The 18895-nt window shown below is 45.5% G+C and overlaps 1 protein-coding gene across 4 annotated transcripts in view; it reads left to right on the plus strand.

The window, feature by feature from the left end:
• CLOCK (clock circadian regulator) overlaps positions 1 to 18895 on the plus strand; it is a 1757788-nt gene that overhangs the window by 1558794 nt on the left and 180099 nt on the right. For all 4 annotated transcript variants that reach the window (XM_078678181.1, XM_078678183.1, XM_078678184.1 and 1 more), the window contains 2 exons: positions 3736 to 3894; positions 4097 to 4300. In XM_078678181.1, the coding sequence (XP_078534307.1) occupies positions 3736 to 3894; positions 4097 to 4300 (363 nt within the window). The remainder of the gene's footprint in view (positions 1 to 3735; positions 3895 to 4096; positions 4301 to 18895) is intronic.

Consider the following 18895-nt stretch of genomic DNA (forward strand, 5'->3'; position numbering starts at 1 on the left):
GTGATGCTCTTCCGCCTCAATGGAGGAGCCTTCCCCAGCTGACTACCTCCTGAGCTTACCAAACATTATTCCAGTAGTTATGGAGTTTATAGAGTGATAGGACCACATTATGTGTACCAAGTCACATCTAAATGCTCCGCACATCGAACATTTATCATTGTAGTTATACCCACTGAAGTCTGAATGGTGTCCAATACCAATCGTGCATTATCTTCATTGAAATATATATCACACTAGTCCTGGTTAGGTTTGCGAGGCTGTCAATGCGGGCGGTGCGAGTTAGAGTTACCTGAAAATGCACAACGTTCTCTCCACTTCAACAGGAAATACTCAGGTGCTTCTGCATGCTTCAGATAAAGTTTTTTATGGCTCCAAGCGACGCGTTTCGGCTTTTGCCTTGCTCACGCTCATGAAAAAACAAATGCCACATTTGTCATTATCAACACTCCATACAAAATAGAAGAGGAACTTCACCCCTATAGTGTATACAAAATAGTACCTACTATGGCGGCCATTTTAACATGTTATAAAATTAATTTTATCTATACCAACATTATGTTACTTATGTACCCACACACAAAAGACCATTAGTAATATCCAGGATACGGATAAAAGCATGATTGGAACAATCGGCTTATAAGCAAAACTTAATGGCTTAGAAATTAAGGCAAAATAAATAGCAGCTATATAGCATTGCTATAATTCATCCGATGCATTTAACTGAATAGCAGCAGTGTATTGGCGCGTTAAGCAATACAAGTACATTATAGATCAATTGCAGATAATATATGACAATAATGCCCTAGTGGGCAATCTAGCCGCACAGAATTGCATCATGTTGTCACAGTGCATATTGTATCCACAGTAATTCATCCTGCCCCAGTGGGCATGCATTAGCATTGTTCGTATATCCGCACAATGGGCAAAGTAGGTTATAATTGCATGTTTAAGATGTTCCCATAGTTTTTCGGCCGCAGTAGAAGGAATAAAATTGCCAAATTTTAAAAAACAGTTAAAAAGGAAGATTCACCAAAAAACTTTACAGCTTTATATCTTGCAGTCCATAAAATGTAGCCATTCAAATGGATGGCCAATTCTTCACTCGAATTCAAGCCATTGGGTACCAAAGTTTCAAAATCAATAATATATCTTGACTCAAGCTTACGCAATAGGAGTTCACAGTTGCCTCCCCTTACGTTAGTTAGTAAATACTGCGTCAATTACAACCATTCTCATTAACAGAACAATGCAAACATTCAACCCCAGTCACAAAGACATGTGTTTGAACCAGTGTTCCTTTGCTCATCACGCCACTCCACTTTCGACCCTGCCATATGTAAATCAGTCTTCACCCTGTTCCTCATGGGAACAGTACAGCCTGAACTGCCAAGCCAGGTCCTCCATGGACCGGAAGCAGCATCCTGAAACTGGTTTTGGGGCATCGCCCCTCATCAGCCAGGCTAGCTTGAATACAGTGGCGCAGTGGGCATGGGACCCACATCTGGGCATACCCTTCCCACTTGGAGCAACAAAAGAAAAAGGAACAAATGATGGACGGAATGCTGAACAATGCAAAGAGTCACCTCAGTCACAAAGATCTGGGTTTAATGGGAAACATCCTTTACAACGAAACTTTTACAACGCACTACCATTACGACGCAATTTTTACAACGTAAACCATTACAACGCATAGCGCTGGGGGGCGCTCTAGGATAGGGAATGTATTTAATATACTATCCAACACCTTCCCTACTATCCACGGGGACTGGAGTTGGAATAGTAAATTAAATAAATCACTATTCAGCGCCTAAAAGCACTATGCGTTGTAATGGTATGCGATGTAAAAACCGCGTTGTAAAGGCATGCGATGTAAAAGTATGCGTTGTAACGTCATACATCCGGGTTTAATCCATCGTTCTTTTGCCTACCACGTCACCTCGGTTTAGACACAGCCATATGCAAATCAGTCTTGACCCTGTTCCTCATGGGAACAGTCCAGCCTGAACTGACAAGCAAGTTACTGCCTGGACTGGAAACAAGCATCCTGGGACTGGTTTCCGGGCATCACCCCTAATCAGCCAGGCTAGCTTGAATCAAGTGGCACAGTGAGCCATGTCTGGGAATACTTTTCCCACTTAGGGCGACAAAAGGAACAAATAATGGACGGAATGCTGAACAATGCAAACATTCATCCTCAGTCTCAAAGATCTGGGTTTAATCCATCATTCTTTTGCCCATCACGCCACCCAAGTTTGGACCTGAAACGGGTACTAGGGTGCTTGTTTCCAGTCCAGGAGGACCTGGCCTCGCAGTTTGGGCTGGATTGTTCCCATAGTGACCAGGGTCTAGACTGGTTGGCATATGGCTGGGTTCAAACTGGAATGGCATGAGGAGCATGAAAACGATGGATTTAGGCCCAGATCTCTGTACTGGGGTGAAAGTATGACATTGTTCTGCATTCTGTCCATCAATTGTTCTTTTTGCATTTGCCACCCGAGTGGGACCGGTATGCCCAGACGTGTGTCCTGTGCGCTCCATGCAACTGGAGTCAAGCTAGCCTGGCTGATGAGGGTTGAAACCCTGAAACCGGTCCTAGGATGCTTGTTTCCAATCCAGGGAGGACCTGGCTAGGCAGTTCAGGCTTGACTTTTCCCATAGGGAGCAGGGTCAATACTGATTTGCATATAGCTGGTCTCAAACTGGAATGGCATGGGGAGTAAACTATGAAGGATTTAGGCCCAGATCTCTGTACTGGGGTGAATGTATGACATTGTTCTGCATTCTGTCCATCAATTTTTTTTTGTGCATTTGTCACCCCAAGTGAGACGGGTATGACCAGTCGTGGGTCCCATGCTCTCCATGCCACTGGAGTTCAGCTAGCCTGGCTGATGAGGGGTGAACCCCTGAAACCGGTCCTAGGATGCTTGTTTCTAGTCCAGGGAGGACCTGGCCTGGCAGTTAAGGCTGAACTATTCCCATAGAGAGCAGGGTAAAGACTGATTTGCATATGACTGTGTTCAAACTGGAATCGCATGGGGAGCAAAAAAACTATGGATTTAGGCCCAGATCTCTGTACTCTGGTGAATGTATGACATTGTTCTGCATATTGTCCTTCAGTTGTTCCTTTTGCATTATTTACAGCATGGGCTTTCGGGCATATTACTTACAGAACAGTTCGAGGGTTTCTGTTAAGATTCTTTACTCATGAAGCTGAACATTTTGAATTATTTGATCCTGGCATTTGTTCCTATTGAGGCAGTTACAGAAGTACCACTTAAAAAAAAATGCACATGTGACATAAAATGTGTTTAATTGGCTGATATAAATAAAACATCTGGGGGGCAGTACCATCACACAACAAGCTGAGTTCTACAGCTTAGGAACTTATAGTAGTGGAAAACAAATGTACGACAAGCAACACATGTTGACATACTAGCCAATGCCACACTTAATGCAAATTTCGGACTCGTGGCTTTTACAAAAAGTTAATATAGATTTCTTTAAACCAAGAGCTATATGAAGCTTATTGAATTCTCCAAATCCCCTGAAGTACAAAGATAGGTGCAGTACATGCGGTCATTTTTCAAGCTTTTGTCACCCATAGCCAAAACTCCTAAGAACTAAGCACCAGATTATCTGTTTTGTACTGTTTCTAATAGCGATTTAATAAATGAGTAGCCCCATGTGATCCTTTAGTATTATACATTCGCTAAAATCTGAATATTGATGTTTCAGCCAATGATTCAGTTCAATGCGCAGATAGGAGCAATGCAGCATCTTAAAGACCAACTGGAACAGAGAACACGACTGATAGAGGCAAATATTCACCGTCAACAAGAAGAGTTGCGCAAAATACAAGAACAGCTTCAGCTTGTTGATGGCCCAGGGCTTCAAGTGAGTATGATTTTTTTTGCTTGGATTCTGAAATTTACATATTTTGTAAACAACTTTGAGTGGGTATGACTTTCTTTGCTTGGATTCAGAGTTTCACTTATTTTGTAAACAACTTTAGGTGATCTGTCAATTTAAGAAGTACAGCGACACTTTGTTATTGTATGTTCTTACTACTTGAAATAATTCGCTGATTTTCTTAAAGATGTTTTTACAGCAGCCAACCACTGGATTAAACTTTGGTTCTATGCAGCTCTCTTCTGGAAGTTCATCTCATAATCAACAGCTTACACCAACAAATGTGCAAAACCACCAAACCATTCAAACCAACCATATTCAAGGAGGTCTTAACACTGGGCATCTTGGAACTCAACTTAGTCAGCAGCAAACTTTGCAAAATACAAATCAGGTAATATAAGTTTTTTGGGAACTGAATTAAGATCTGTATATTCAGTGGATTTTTAAAAACCTGAAATATAATACTTTCAAACACATAGGAAAGACCAATGGCCTAATGCATGAATAGAAATTGGCCTCCTCATCACTTTATTGTGTAGTAACAAACAGCATTCAAATTGGGATGAAGTGGGCCACTCACACCCCTGGACTCCATTGTCACTGTATCTGCTGCTCTGTTGAAATGTGTTTTCCTGAACAATTAGAAAAATTGAAAGACAAATTACTTATGTAAAACAAATGAAAACCAAATACACAATCTTAATGGAGACTAAAAAATATGTTTGTGACATGAAGTAGTCAGCCAGAGAAAACAGTATATGTTGTATTATTGTGTAGTGAAGAACCCTAAAATTGTACCTTAAATATAGACACCGATTTTATTCATAAAATGTATTGTTTTTGGTTTTAATTGTAACACATTGTAACACATACGTAAGGAAGTCATGTACCTTGTCGTGAACATAGAACATTATGTATTTACTTCAATTTTAACTTCTATTTTTGCTTCAGTACCCTTGTCCTTCTGTATGGTGGACCCAGTGTGCAGTCTGCATTGGTAGCATTACACCTGTTAAGTTTGTTCATGAAGATATAGATTTATTTAAGCATGCACATTTTTTCCTTCATCAGTACTCCTCTCTGCTGATTTACAAAACTCCAGATGCATAATGAAAAGGACACCGTTTCCAGCAAGCATTCTTACATTGACATCTCTTTCAACAATATAACGAGTGATCTACAATGGCTAGAATCAGTATTTCTGATAGAGACTTCTAACTGCAGATTCCTCATATTGTCAATTTCCCCAGTTACCAGATTGGATCTGGAAACCTTCTAAGCAATTCCCCTGCACATTGGTAGGTGGAGACTTGCAGCTCCACATCTGAACCATCCTGCCTAGATGCAATGTCGGGACCCTCCAGCTTTGCGCACTATTATCAGTTCCTTTCTTTCCATTTCTTCTGATGTGGATCCAGGGCTCATCAAATTCTGTCTCTTTGATTGACTTTGTTTCCCAAAATTTCTTCTTAGTGTACCGACATGTCTCCCCTGAAACAACAGATTTTAAGATGTGTTGACACTGTGATCAACAGATGTCAGTGACTGACTCGCACAAAGTTTTCTCTGCTGCCTTGGCTCCAAGCATGACTCTGGGCCTGATATAGATGTCAGCAGAGGGAATACTTCAGTCAGGTTACCACTGGCTGATCCGTCCCCAGCACGGACTGTACTACTAGACCTCGACCCAGGGCCGACACCTTCTTTAAGGTCTGCTCTGCCGAAACCAGCCCCGGAGCAATATCTGATGCTGCGTTATACACCGCAACAGAAGCCACCAGCCCAAATCTCAACACCATCACAAATGTCACTAAGGCTGGAAACTGAGCCAATACTGTTATCAGAATCTAAGACCCATCCTCCTCCAAAACAAAGGTCCTAAAAACCATGCCATTTCACCTATTTGGATCCAGAAACATATAGCCCATATAATGATGACACTGGATATAATGCCTGTTATGATGAAAGCAATATATTTGATGACTTCTAAGAGTCCAGTACACCTCTCCAGACATTGGTCTGGCCTCCCTTAGCCCGACTATGGCAACAGACAAATTCACATCCTTTGTCACGGTGATCAGGAGAGTAGCAGAGGCTTTAGAACTTACTCTGTCCACAGCAGAAGTTAAACCAATTGTCCTCACCAAGGTCCTCGACCCTGGACAAAGCAGCCAAGAACTTCTGCTCCCATTCAACGAGGCCTTAACTTGTGGGCACCTCGCCAAGACAAGATTTTGCCCCCAAGTGAATTGGTAAGTGGCAAGGCAGCATAGGCCTGCTCACGGAGAGCTTGGTTGCTCAGGCATCCATGAGTCTCCTCAACCCTAGCCTTCCCTACCACCCCTCCTGACAGAGAGTCTAAACTAATGGAGACATTCACCAAGTGAATGCTTTCTTTCGCCAGTCTTGCCCTAAGTTTGCCTTTTTGATGAATTGTCTAACGTTGGGGCACAAGAGATCTGTCAGGAATTGGCGGATCTACAATTGACACTTAAATCAGAGCTCCCCACTCATCAATTGGGCCATCTATTAGACCCGATCTTTGCCAACTGGGGTGCCTTAGAAATGAAGCCCCCGCTTCCAGTCCCATGGTCTGACCATTTTCTGATCTTTTTCAGGGCCTGGATGCCTCTATCTCACTTACCGGAAAAAACAGAGAACCAAGAAAAAGCAAAGGAAGTGGGCTAGATTTTCACAAGCCAATTTTAATTGGGCCCTATCTCAGGGTGGGCTACCTGTCTTCACAGACATCGACTCTGCCTGTGACACACTGGACAAGCGTATCGTGGAGGCATTAGACAGTAATGCTCCATGGTCCTTGAAATCGTCGGGTATGCAATTAAAATCTGCTCCCTTGTTCAGTGATGAACTTAGAATAGCCAAGTCAGCCAGTAAACGCCTTAAAAGAATCTGGAGAAGAAACTTTTCAGCTCTTATTAAGAGTGAATATAAAGTTAGTCTAAAAAACTATCACTCTCTTTTTAGGAAGGCTCGGGCCGCATATTATAAAGATAGGATCAGGACAGCGGAGAACACGACTAAGGAACTCTTTACCGTTTTTAAAGAGATATCTTCCCTAGCAAGAACCACAGCTCCTAACATCGACTCAGTGGATTCTTGCAATCTGGTGGCCGACTTCTTTGCGGAGAAGGTGGGGAAGATTTATTCTACCTTCCCGGATTCCGCACGCAATGGGTGCTTGGATGATGATGGGACGTCTAACATAGTGGCGGCAGAACGTCTCGGTGAATTCATCGTCCCTTCATGTGACAATCTTAATAAGGTAGCCCTAAGTATCAAGTCAGGCTCGCCTAAGATCCACTACCCCCAAGGTGCTAAGAGGGAGCATGGAGATTCTTGAGCCCTACATTAGACTCCTCCTTGAGCTCTCTTTTATTTCAGGAACGGTCCATTAAAAAATGAAAAGAAACTGAATGTTAGCACAAGCCAATTGGAGAATGTACACCCTATCTCTCTGCTACCGTACTTTGCTAAAATCGTAGAGAAGGTGGTCAACATCCAGCTGACAGCCCACATTAGTAAACATAGCTTACTTCATCCCACTCAATCTGGTTTTCGGGCATCTTACCCCACCGAATCGGCTCTGCTCCTTTCCACGGAAACTATCCGTAAATATGTAGATGAGGTGCAGCTGTGTTAAACCTCTAAGGTAAAGGGAAACTGAGCGAGATTGCTGTTACGGTGTAAAGTTGTGTCATTAGTTTCTAAACATTATTTTATATGTAGAAAAGTATAAAGAATGAAATTTGCCGTGATTGTAACAAATACCTTTTAGAATCTGAAAGGGCTTTGTCATGTAGCCTAGCATTTGACAAAATGTTTTACATCAAGCAAATCAAGCAAATACAGATATCTAAACAATAGAAACAAGAAAGTGGAGCATTCACTATATATAAAATTGCTGAAGGGCGGCATGTCTATTGTTAATCTATGAAAATCTGATTCGTATCTCAGTTACCTCTATCTGGAGTTTGAGTGGTTCAATACATATATGGAACCAGAGGCAGCATTATGTCTAATTCCCAAATGAGATGGACCATATTGAAGTTGTTAAACATGATCAATAAGAACCTGAATTCAAATACATGGGACAATTCAATTGAAATTACAATGGTTAAATTTAACCAATCAAAACGAGTTACGATAATATTGTGTAATTATGAAAAACCGGGGCCCGGTAGTAAACTCTAACATTATTATGGAGAGTCGGATTACATATGTTACAACAGGATTGGAAGTGGAAGTGGAACGAGCTACCTCTGGACCTTCGGCTCACTTCCAATTACGTGCTGTTCCGAAAAAAATGAAAGACTCACCTGTTCCCCAAATACTAATTCCCACTCCCGCAGCCGACCCAGGATACTCGCTACCAGCGCCTTGATGTCCCTCGGGATGAATGCAGTGCTTAATAAATAAATAAATACAAATTATTTGAAAATGAAAAAACGAACAGACTTGGGCATATATGTCATGAGTCTGAGTTGGCTGTGCAGGAGCACTGACGCACTCATCGGTACAGCATAATTGTCTCCCATGACAGCTTAGGTTCTAACCAAAGGAAAATGGGATTCGTGGTCCCGTCTACTTATATTTTAGAATCAAAAAGCATCAGGTCCTGGGTAAAATCCCTTGTACGATCGAAAAGTGGTGTACAGGCGTAGTGCTTGAGTGCCATTTTAAATAGAACAAGCATTTACAATGCAATAGGTCTCGCAACTGCGAGTTTTGGAGCTATTGGTATTGTAAATGGCAATGCCTTTTATTTACGTGTTAGTTTTTAAAACTTAAATAAAAGGCATTGTCATTTACAATGCCAATAGGTTAAACTCTTCCAAATGCGAGACCTATTGCATTGCAAATGCTTGTTTTATAATACCAAAGTGTGCATCATACAAAAGCTCTCCCTGGGAGGCGAGAGATGGGAGGGCCAGTCTTGTGTCTGTGATCTGGTGCTGCAACCACTGCCAGCCTCCACATCCCAGAGAGCTGTTGACACCCATGCCCAGTAAAAGGGTGTGCATATAGGGAGCCCCTCCAGACCTCTGGGTCACATTACATGTTACAGTGGGGCTTAAGTGCACATGCATGATTGTCATGTGGGCTTAAGCCAGGGATGTTAAAAAGCATCTGAGACATGCTATGAGAAACCCAGGGCAAGGTGCCTGTTTCAGAGCCAACCTTTTCCATTCCAACAGCATCTAAAGCATCTGCAGCATCGCGGATAGGCCCCTACATCACCCGTGTTGCTGAAAGGCCAGTGGGGCTGGTACATGGTTAGTAACAAGCCGAATAGGAAGTGTTGACAGCCAGGGCCTCCGAAATGCTGGTAGGGCTGCAGCAGAACTAGTAGCATGCCAAACCTATTGTCAGAAGCCATGTTAAGAAAAATCGTAAAGTGCGCTATATTAGGGTACACATTATGCTCTAACTAAAAACCAGGGTCGAAAAACAGCGCTTCGATGCATCGTCAGTGGCAGTAAGCGCTATGCAAATTAATTTCAAATCAATTCATTGGAATAGACACAAAAATGAGTAACAGTGCGATCAAACAACGAGCCACAAGGTGGCGCCCTTCTAAAAACCAATGCTCCATGCCACTGGGGTAGAGGTAAAGCTTTGAACGTAGTAAAACCCTACACCTGTGTCTGCTGTCCGCACAAGGCGAAGGAGCACATATTGGGTGCAGCATGGTAAAGTGTTTCTTAAATCACGCTCCGTGCCTGGTATGTGGCCAGTTACACTAGCAAGTGTAGGCTACACGCCCGTATGGGTTTAAGCACTGGTTATACTAGTATTTGTAAAAGGCAGGACCCCAGCTCCTAAATCAGTAGGATGCCCTTTTCCACAGCCTGTGCCCCGGCTCTCTTGAACCTCCTCACCTTAAGCCTACCTTGATGTAGTGCTACTGGGCGATGTATGGGCACTGCGAGCATCGCTGGAGGTGGGAGGGAGGTGGCAGGGCAATGCGTGCGGCAGGAGTGCGAAAGGGCCCTTTGTGGGAGTGAGGTGGGAGGGCATCGCTGGAGGTGGGAGGGCACTGCAGCCATTGCTGCTCTTTGAGGGTTGGGCTTCTCTCAACCGCACAGGGCACGGTCCCCAGGCCAGGAAGGCACAGAGGCCTGTGCAGAAGGCAGGCCTGGATCGATATGAAGCTATCCTGTGTGAGGCAGAGCCAGCAGGTTTAATTAGAGCGGGGGAGTGGCGGGAGCGCAGAGAATGACATCTTAATGAGGCTTAATGAAGCTGTGTCCTGTGGGTGACAGCGGTCACCGGCTCTGCTAGCAGCCGGAGAGTGGGGCGGGGGGCGAGGGGCTGTCCGAGGAAGCAATGGAAAGTAAAGGAACAAAAGAGGGAAGAGGGGGGCTGAAGAAGAAAGGAGGGAGAAGGAAGAACGAGGAGTGACTGAAGAAAGAAAGTGTAAAGGAACTGATAGGGGCTGAGAAAGAAAGGAGGGGACGAGGAAGTAAAGGAGAGCAATCAGGAGTGACCGGGCAGGGAAACTAACCGCGAATGGTGCGTGCGCGACACGCTGCCTTCACGCTGCATTCACATGCGGCAATCGTCTTTGTGATTGACAAGGTCCACCAATCACAGTGGTTATCTGCTATTCGCCAACAAATCACAGACGACTGCTGCATGCGAATGCGGCGTGAAGGCAGCACGACGAAACAAAGATGGCGTGCGTTTGTCCCGATGGGCGGGCTCAAAAAAGAGCAAGGGCGGTAACAACAAACATTTGTAATGTAAACAAGATCCGGCTGCCTTCACGCCGCATTCACATGCTGCAGTCGTCTCTGTGATTGGTTGACAAGGTCCACCTATCACAGTGGTTATCTGCTAGTCGCCAACCAATCACAGACGACTGCCGCATGCGAATGCTGCGGGAAGGCAGCGTGACGAAAGAAAGATGGCGTGGGCTTGACTCGATGGGCAGGCAAGAAAAAATGCAAGAGCAGTAACAAAAATGATTTCCAGCCAATCGAAAGCCAGAATAAAACATAAATCAGGACGCGAGTGATTCGGAAAAGTCCCCTTCTTTCGTAGTGTTTACTATAGCTCTCGTACGCTCCAACACTAGGCGAGACCTAAAAAAACACTCGCCCTCTGTTTTCATTCATCCGCTTGTATTTGCATCTGGGTTGAGTGAAAAACGATGGGCGGCATCACAAAACTGCAAGGACGTCAACAAAAGTGACAACCAGCAAACCAAAAGCACGGAAAAAAACATTAATCACGACCTAAGCCAATTTGAAACGGTCGAGACACAGGGGCGTGGATTAAAGTTCCCCTTCTTAGAGTGTTTACTATAGCCCTCGCAGGGCGAGGAGCGCATGCGCACTCCAACGCCAGGCGAGGCTTAAAAAGGACTACCCTTGTGAAGATCTTATCATCTTTGCAGTTAGCCGCCATCTTTTAATGGTGAAATATATCAATGTGTTAACATGGTAACAATATATTAGATTAGTTTGTTCATTTTTATATTTAATTTTTAGATTTTTTTCAAACTACCAATGTAATGAAAAGTCATAAAACGGTCTGGGTAAACAAATCTGGAGATAAGTACCTAGTTCATCCTGCCGTACACTGACAGTGTGTCATTACAACTAGGGGTGGGCGTAAGTACAATAAATTTCAGCTGAATTCCACGAAGGGGTGTAAAAACCTGGGTCGGGGACAATCGATATTTGCCCGGCGGTATGGCCTCTGTGACCCTCTAGTTAATTAATCAATGAAGAGGCAGGCGCTGGAGACTGGAAGGCAGGAAACAAGGTTTTTATTCTCTCCGGAGGAGAACACAACGAAACGGACAGAAGGTATCGTTCTGAGGTGCTCTAACTTACGTTTGAGGCCTGGCCCCTTATATACAGTGTTTGTGGTTTTTATTATAGTTTACATACATGTGACAAAGCTTTGATATACGGAAAGACATTCCCGGAATCCCCCTTTGGGGCCCGTTCCCACACACATTTACAGTTGAAATCCCCACCCTAGTCATAACAGGTGATGAGTATCACGCAGCTGGATATTCCGCTGATTCACGGAATGTGGGGGGTTTGATCGGGTCTCATGGAGTGGGGGCTTTGATCAACCCGGGGATCCTTTGATGGGGGACGCTTTCTATTGTACGGGGAGGGGCAAGGAATGGTATCGGCAGAGCGGGGTGTCGGCCTGGGAACGGGGAAGACAAAACGGGCACACGGGGAAAAGGGGGTTTGCATCTAAGGGCCGGAGATCATGAAAGGGAAGCAGGGAGGTGTCGCGCTGGGAACAGGATGGGGGCCTGGGGCAGAGCAGCGCCGAAGAGGGGTTTATGACTCAAGGCAGGTGCAAGCAGGGGGGTGGTCAGCGTGCAGGCTTAGTGAAGGCGAAGGGCTATGTCAGGGGCCAGCGGCATGCAAAAGGGTTCGTTCTGATCGGGGCATCTTAAAAAAATGGCGGGCGCGCACGACAAAAGTGTGGCATCAGGGGAAGAGGCAAGATGGCGCAGATAATGTTCACCAGAACGTACTAATTTTCAACAGTCCTCCCTTTAACATATTCAAGACATCTTGCTGGTTCATTTTCTACTCGGTCATGAGAAAGAAAACGGTAGGAACCCCAGATGAAAAGAGTTGTACATTTTAACGTTTCTAGTTTTTAGGAGGTGGGCCTATTTGATAAACTTTGATCAATTTGTTTAGCAGGAAAGTCATAGGAATGCAATACAAAAATGAGCAGCAAGTATAGTTCATACTGGCAGGTTATTACATATATATCAGGTTCGGATTGGAGCATGATCAATACAATGGCGGCTGGGAGAGAAATGAGGTCTAGCAGAAACGGCGATTGGGGATGTCAAATGTTCATTCTTTGTTGCCTTTCGTTGGCGCTGTTGAGCACCGGCGGTGGAGCTACGAGTCCAGCTCTGTTCTAAGTTCTGCGTTGCAGGGCACGACCCTTTCCTCGCGTTTCTGGTCGGAAAGGTCCTTTTCGCCCTGTGTCCTTTGAGGTGATTGTCAGAAAGTTCAAATGGAAGAAGAGCGTACAAAACAGTCCATAGGGTAGGTCAGAGGAAAAGGGGGATGGAGCAAGGCCAAAGTAGGAACAAACTAGGGGAACGAGAGACTTCAAATAGGCGGGCGTGTGACCGAATTCAGAGAGCGGGGACTTGTCGACAGACACTGGACATCGAGCAGGGGCATCAGGTCGACCCTTTCTTCTCATGTTGTCGAAAACAGTGCCTCGTCCTGCAGCTCTTTTCTGTCGTGGTCTCGCCTTGGCTAATGTCGCAGGTGTTCCATAGTCTGCAGTCAGGCCTCGTGCTCCCACATCCGGTCCTTCTCTCCTCCAACGGTAGTACCCTTAAACAAGTTTGAAAAGACAGTCTTTAGTGAATTTGCAGATGAAGATAATCAAAAAGTCTATTTCTCTCCCAGCTCCAGGCAAAGAATGAAAAATGCCCGTTATGTTAGTGTTTACAACTGGCATATGAATGACCGGTGACGGGTTTGTTGGATTTACTATGACTTTCCTTTACAATTAGTTACTACACAGGTATTTTGCTGAGAGACGAACATGGCTGAACATTTCCTTTCTATTGATGCATCCTGCTTTTCAACTACTACGGGGTTCATTTTGATGATTTCTTTACCTTGGACTAGTCTGTTAACCTTGTAAAACATCATTCTGGGTCCTACGTAACCTTTTATAGCCTGATTACTTAATTAGGAAGGACAGGGGTTTTATGGGAAACAACCAGGGACATAGGAAACTTGTGGTAAGGGCACAAATCGACCCATCTCTCACAACCGGAAATGGGGGGGTAGTTTCATAATTCCAGTTTTGGGCGGCTGATACAGGGGAGGTAACAGGGGTGATCATTCTTTCGGTTTGGGTATTGCGACGATTCGGGGAGGGGAGGGTCGCGTATTCTGAGGTCCTTGTTTTATACTATAGGAGCCGTTGACATGTAGTTCCCTTATTTTCGGGTCAGATTAGGGAACTTCTGTCGTCTTACCTGTCCTTTCCCTTACGGCCCAACCTTGGTTCATTGACTTCTAGCGGAAAAGGAGAGGTAACGACGCGGCCTCAGGGTGATTGTATTAAAGACAAGTTTTTGTGCAAATACTGACGGTATTTGAAGCCAATTAGGTGGTGTGCTAGGGGTGGCAGTCTGCCAGTTTCGGGGCTAATCACTCGGAAGAGTGGGAGTGCAAAAATAGAGGGAGAGAGAGAGAGAGAGAGAGAGAGAGAGAGAGAGAGGGAGAGAGAGAGAGAGAGAGAGAGAGAGAGAGAGAGAGAGAGAGAGAGCAACAGCAGACTAAATAGTACACGTGCAACAGAGAGGGTGGCAGTGTATTCAAGAAAGGCTATTTAGTGCATTACACAGTAAAAGGCATTCACGGGTCTGCGTTAGAATCTTGTAATCATGCAGTTTGAGCATTAGACAGGGTAGAGGGGACGTGCTTTGAGAAAAAAGGGAAAGAAGAAAGGAGGTACCATTTTGTCGCACTTCTCGCATTCTCGGTCCTTCGACCAGTTGGGTCAACGCCTCAGTCACACACACACATTCCCTCATAGTTTCGCATCATACGTGACATGGGTTCATTCGTCTGGTCTGGTTTAAGGGTGATCACTTTTTATCAGGTTGTGCTAATTTCTTTCGGGTTTGTTCGATACGTGAGTAGTTTGCAGGCGTGCTTAGACACCACCTTGCGGCGCCAGTCCGCTTCGTGTATTAGACATGGCGAGGCTTCAGATCTTCGCCACACCTCGGCTGTAATCTCTGATGTAACCTGCAGAGGGAGGAAAAAAGGGGGGTGGGGGAGACAGCATTCGCGCGCATTCAAATACATGGATTCATAAGTCCTTTACTTACCTCTTACTCGTCTTTCCTCCTTGGGGCAGGGTCCCCGGGGATATGGTTTCTGGAGTCGAGGGGGGGTAGTGTGTCCATATAGGTCGTGTGCGGGGAAACGTAAAAAGGAAACCAGAGGTGCTTAGTGCGAGGTATCTAGTCAAAGGATGTATCTCACTATCGGGATCCTTAAACCTCTTTCAACGCTGTGGCGTTCTAAGGTTCTTCGGTTCTTGGGTCCCTGATACTTTGGGACGTGGTACTTTATAACATTTATATTATTTCATTTCACCCTCCTTTTACATTCCCTCATTTACACCGTTCGTTTTACCCATCCTTGGAAGTCAAGGTCTTCCTCTACGCGAGAGTTCATGGGTCAGTCGCGTACTTTGAAGGCGGAGTGTCGTGTTGTCGATCCGATCCGTCCTCCGGGGCTGGGCAACCATCTTCTTTTAACCTTAAAGAGAGAGCAGAGTAGGGTGCACAGAAAAGAACTTTCCCACCGATCCCACATTTTTTTTAAAATAAAGCATGCAATACCCGTCCATAGTTTCAAAAACTTTATTTTGTAAAATTATTTCAGCATGTGGATTATGAGGGTGCGGTCGTATTTGGCCGGTCGTGGTAACGGCTAAAGTGCTTACAGTGGGGGGGTGTCGCTTGCAGCAAAAAACATCGGAAAGTTTTACTCATTTCATTTGTAAGAAACTAAAACGTCTATTAATTGGCTGGGGGTTCGGGGGCATTTATTTTCATAATTTAGAAGCATAATCACAATAGTTGTAATCAGATTTCCTATATGCATACCGTACGTGTGCGTCGTAAATGAGGTTTACATCAATTATAAAAATATAATACATTGTACATTTGTAATCAACATTTGTAACGGGGATCCTTTCATACTGTTCGTCGAGTGAGTTCTCCTTGTCTTTTCTAGCCAAGTGTACAAAGGATCATATAAAATCTCAGAACATCAAGTTTATATTAGTGCGAAGGAACACCACGAGGCGTTTGTAAGTTCCGATTGATACCAGCGCCATTTTGGGCGGGGCCGGCTCAGTCCGGAAGCAGCATCAGGGGAAATGTTTCCCATTACTGGCAGTTTGGACCAGAGTCCTTTTCGGCAGTTCTAGAATTCATGCTAACAGAAGGAGTGGCAATGTCATGTTTGTTTCGTTGGCGATCAAGGCAGCCGTCCCTTACCGGAAACCTGCAAAGGCCGAAGGTTCCGTCGGGGACCTTTGTAGGATCTTCAAGGCTGCGGAGATGCTGTCGGAGATGGGGGTTCGTGCTCCAGGGGGCAAATGTCCGAGTTATATGGCTGGTCAAAGTTACTCTAGTGGCCGGGGCCCGTCTTCCAGCGGACCCAGACGCCATTTTGAGGCCCTACCGGGGCCACTCTCGTCGAGTTTGCAAGAGTGGAAGAGACCCTTCGGAGTGAAAGGAAGAGGTCCCTGTTTTGTGAAAGCGGGACGTTCGGCTGGGGTGCAGCTGTGATGCCCCCACCTGGGGGGCGAGGGAGACTGGTTCGCATCGTCTCCTTCTCCCGGTGCACTCCATGCCGCTCCTTTTCATCGCCCCGCATGAAGGTTTCTCCACATCCGGTGTTCCCCAAGTCCTGTGCTCGGTGCTGTGGGAGTATGGCCACCATTGCACGTTCGGTGCTGCGCAAGTACTGGGGTGCCACCATGGTGTGTTCGGTGCTGTGGAAGTATGGGCACCATCGCCTGACTGGGGGTGTTCGGCGTCGGGCCGGGGGCTGGGAAACCTCCTACCGGTGGAGGTGGGAGAGGCTCGTCCGCGTCGCCTCTCCCTCCCAGCCCAACTTGGACAAATTGTTGTGGAGGTACGTGCAGGACATCCCGCCGTCCAGAGCTGCTGCGGCTGTTACGGAAGAGAAAAGGAAAAAAAAGGTGCCTCGTTCTCCTCTGGACATGTGGCGGGACTACCTACAACAGCCCGGGCTGCTGGCTCCTGCCTCTCCTCCGGCTCCCCCATACGTTAAGATTTCCTGACCAAGAGTTGGCGGCCGGGCCCGCCTTATATGGGTTGCCGTTGGTTGGGCGTAGCCGTAACCCTGCCCAACTTTGGAAGGTTCCAGAATGGGGGGGGGGCGAATGTTCTGTTTGACTTTCATTTTTCTACAGTTTTACCGTTATTATTCCTTGTTTGTTGTGCTAAATTAAAAGTTCAAGTTCATTAATGGTCTACGGATTTTGTTTTACCATTTCTTTCTTTCAAGGTTGCTTTTATGCTAAGTTTCTGCTAACAGAGGTTGAGTAACACGGAAACACGTGTAGAGGGATGACGCAGATTTGTACATTACATACACACAAACTCAGACGGGGGACAGTACAAGTACGACATACAAAGACCCAAGACGAATATAAAACAGTTATTGGTCATAATTATCTCTTTCCGTCTGTGAATTTGAAACGAGGCTGGGTTCCTGTCTTGACATTGCCCGACCTAGGAGAACTTGAGCATGCCGCTGAGATTTTCCTGGCGAAATCTGTGCCATCGGGCATAATCAAACGTGGTGGTTCTGTCTGGTCTGTCTATGTAAGTCGGGTTCTTCTTTGTCTCGCGCTTTTTCCCGTACTGCCGGTCTGTCGTTCCTGTCGGCCCTTTGCCTTTACTCACGCTCAGTAGAGTCGGGCATTGGGCTTTCCAGTGTCCGACATACCTACAGAAAGCGCATTGGTCTGGCCCTAAGTCTAGTCGTCTTTTGCACAGTGTCGGGGGATAAGTTGTGGGTAGCGGTGTCCTGGGGTTGTCCTGTCGGTATATTTCTCTACTTGGTTTGTCCTCGTCTTTTCTCTGTCGTTTCGTAGCTTCTCTGCGCCACATACCGAGACTGTCGAGCATAATTGGCGTTGTCTTATTATTTCGAAGGGCTATTTCTAACGTTTCTATTTTATCAAGGTCAAAGGATCCTGTCAGTGGCCACTGTTTGTCTTGACTCTCTTCGGTATACCTGTGCCACAATTTATTATAGGCTATGGTGACTAATCCATAGTTTATGAACATGTCCTTATTAGGGGTGCCTTCTAGTGGAGCTATATGGTCCACCTCTAATACGCGGTCCGGGCTAAACAGGCTATTTATCAGTGGGGAGAAGACAGACATGACGGCTCGTAACGAGGGACTAAAAAGTCAGCACTGCCTATCTTATCACTAGGTGCAAAGACCGTACAGAATATTTCTATTCGACGTTGTTTGCAGGCAGTGAATACCTCATGGATCAAAAAAAAATGATAATAACCAAACGACCAATAAATAACAATGGGGAGAATGAGTAGGTCCGCAAAGATCTGCGTTACCTACCCTTTTCACTATCTGCAAAAAGGGTGGTCTCTTCCCTGTTTGCAGACAGGGAATCTCCAGGAAACAATAGTTTTGCGAACAACAGTTCAGTTTCAAGTAATTATTGCGTGGGGGAGAAAAAATAAGCACGGTTGCTGCCCTACCTATCCTCCACTGCTTGCAAAGAGAGAGCCCGTTGTTTCTCCGTTTGCAGACAGTGAATCTCCAAACAAATAAAAAGAGCAATACTAGTATTTTTAAACAAACAAGCAATCAAGCAATTTTTCGCAACTTGTCGTGGTAACACGACCTTACCCGGACCGTATGGACAGTTTCTTGTCTTCCGAATCCAGCGCCCGATCGTCCTCTTTTTCTCGTATTTCTCACGGCACTCCTGATGGTTCCCAGTCAGGACCGTAGATCACTCGAGAGAGGTCTGTTCGGAACTAGTGAAGTTCGGATGATCGGCTGCCAGACGAGGGTCTATTGGGCAAGAGCTCTCCCGATCGTTGCAGTCGTTCACTCTGTCGTCGGGACCTCTCCCACTGGATCCACGAGTCGCTGATGGGCCCCACGCTTGGGACGCCAATTGTAAAAACCTGGGTCGGGTCGGGGACAATCGATATTTGCCCGGCGGTATGGCCTCTGTGACCCTCTAGTTAATTAATCAATGAAGAGGCAGGCGCTGGAGACTGGAAGGCAGGAAACAAGGTTTTTATTCTCTCCGGAGGAGAACACAACGAAACGGACAGAAGGTATCGTTCTGAGGTGCTCTAACTTACGTTTGAGGCCTGGCCCCTTATATACAGTGTTTGTGGTTTT

Source organism: Lissotriton helveticus, chromosome 2_2 (assembly GCF_964261635.1).
Source record: "Lissotriton helveticus chromosome 2_2, aLisHel1.1, whole genome shotgun sequence".
Classification (NCBI taxonomy): domain Eukaryota; kingdom Metazoa; phylum Chordata; class Amphibia; order Caudata; family Salamandridae; genus Lissotriton; species Lissotriton helveticus.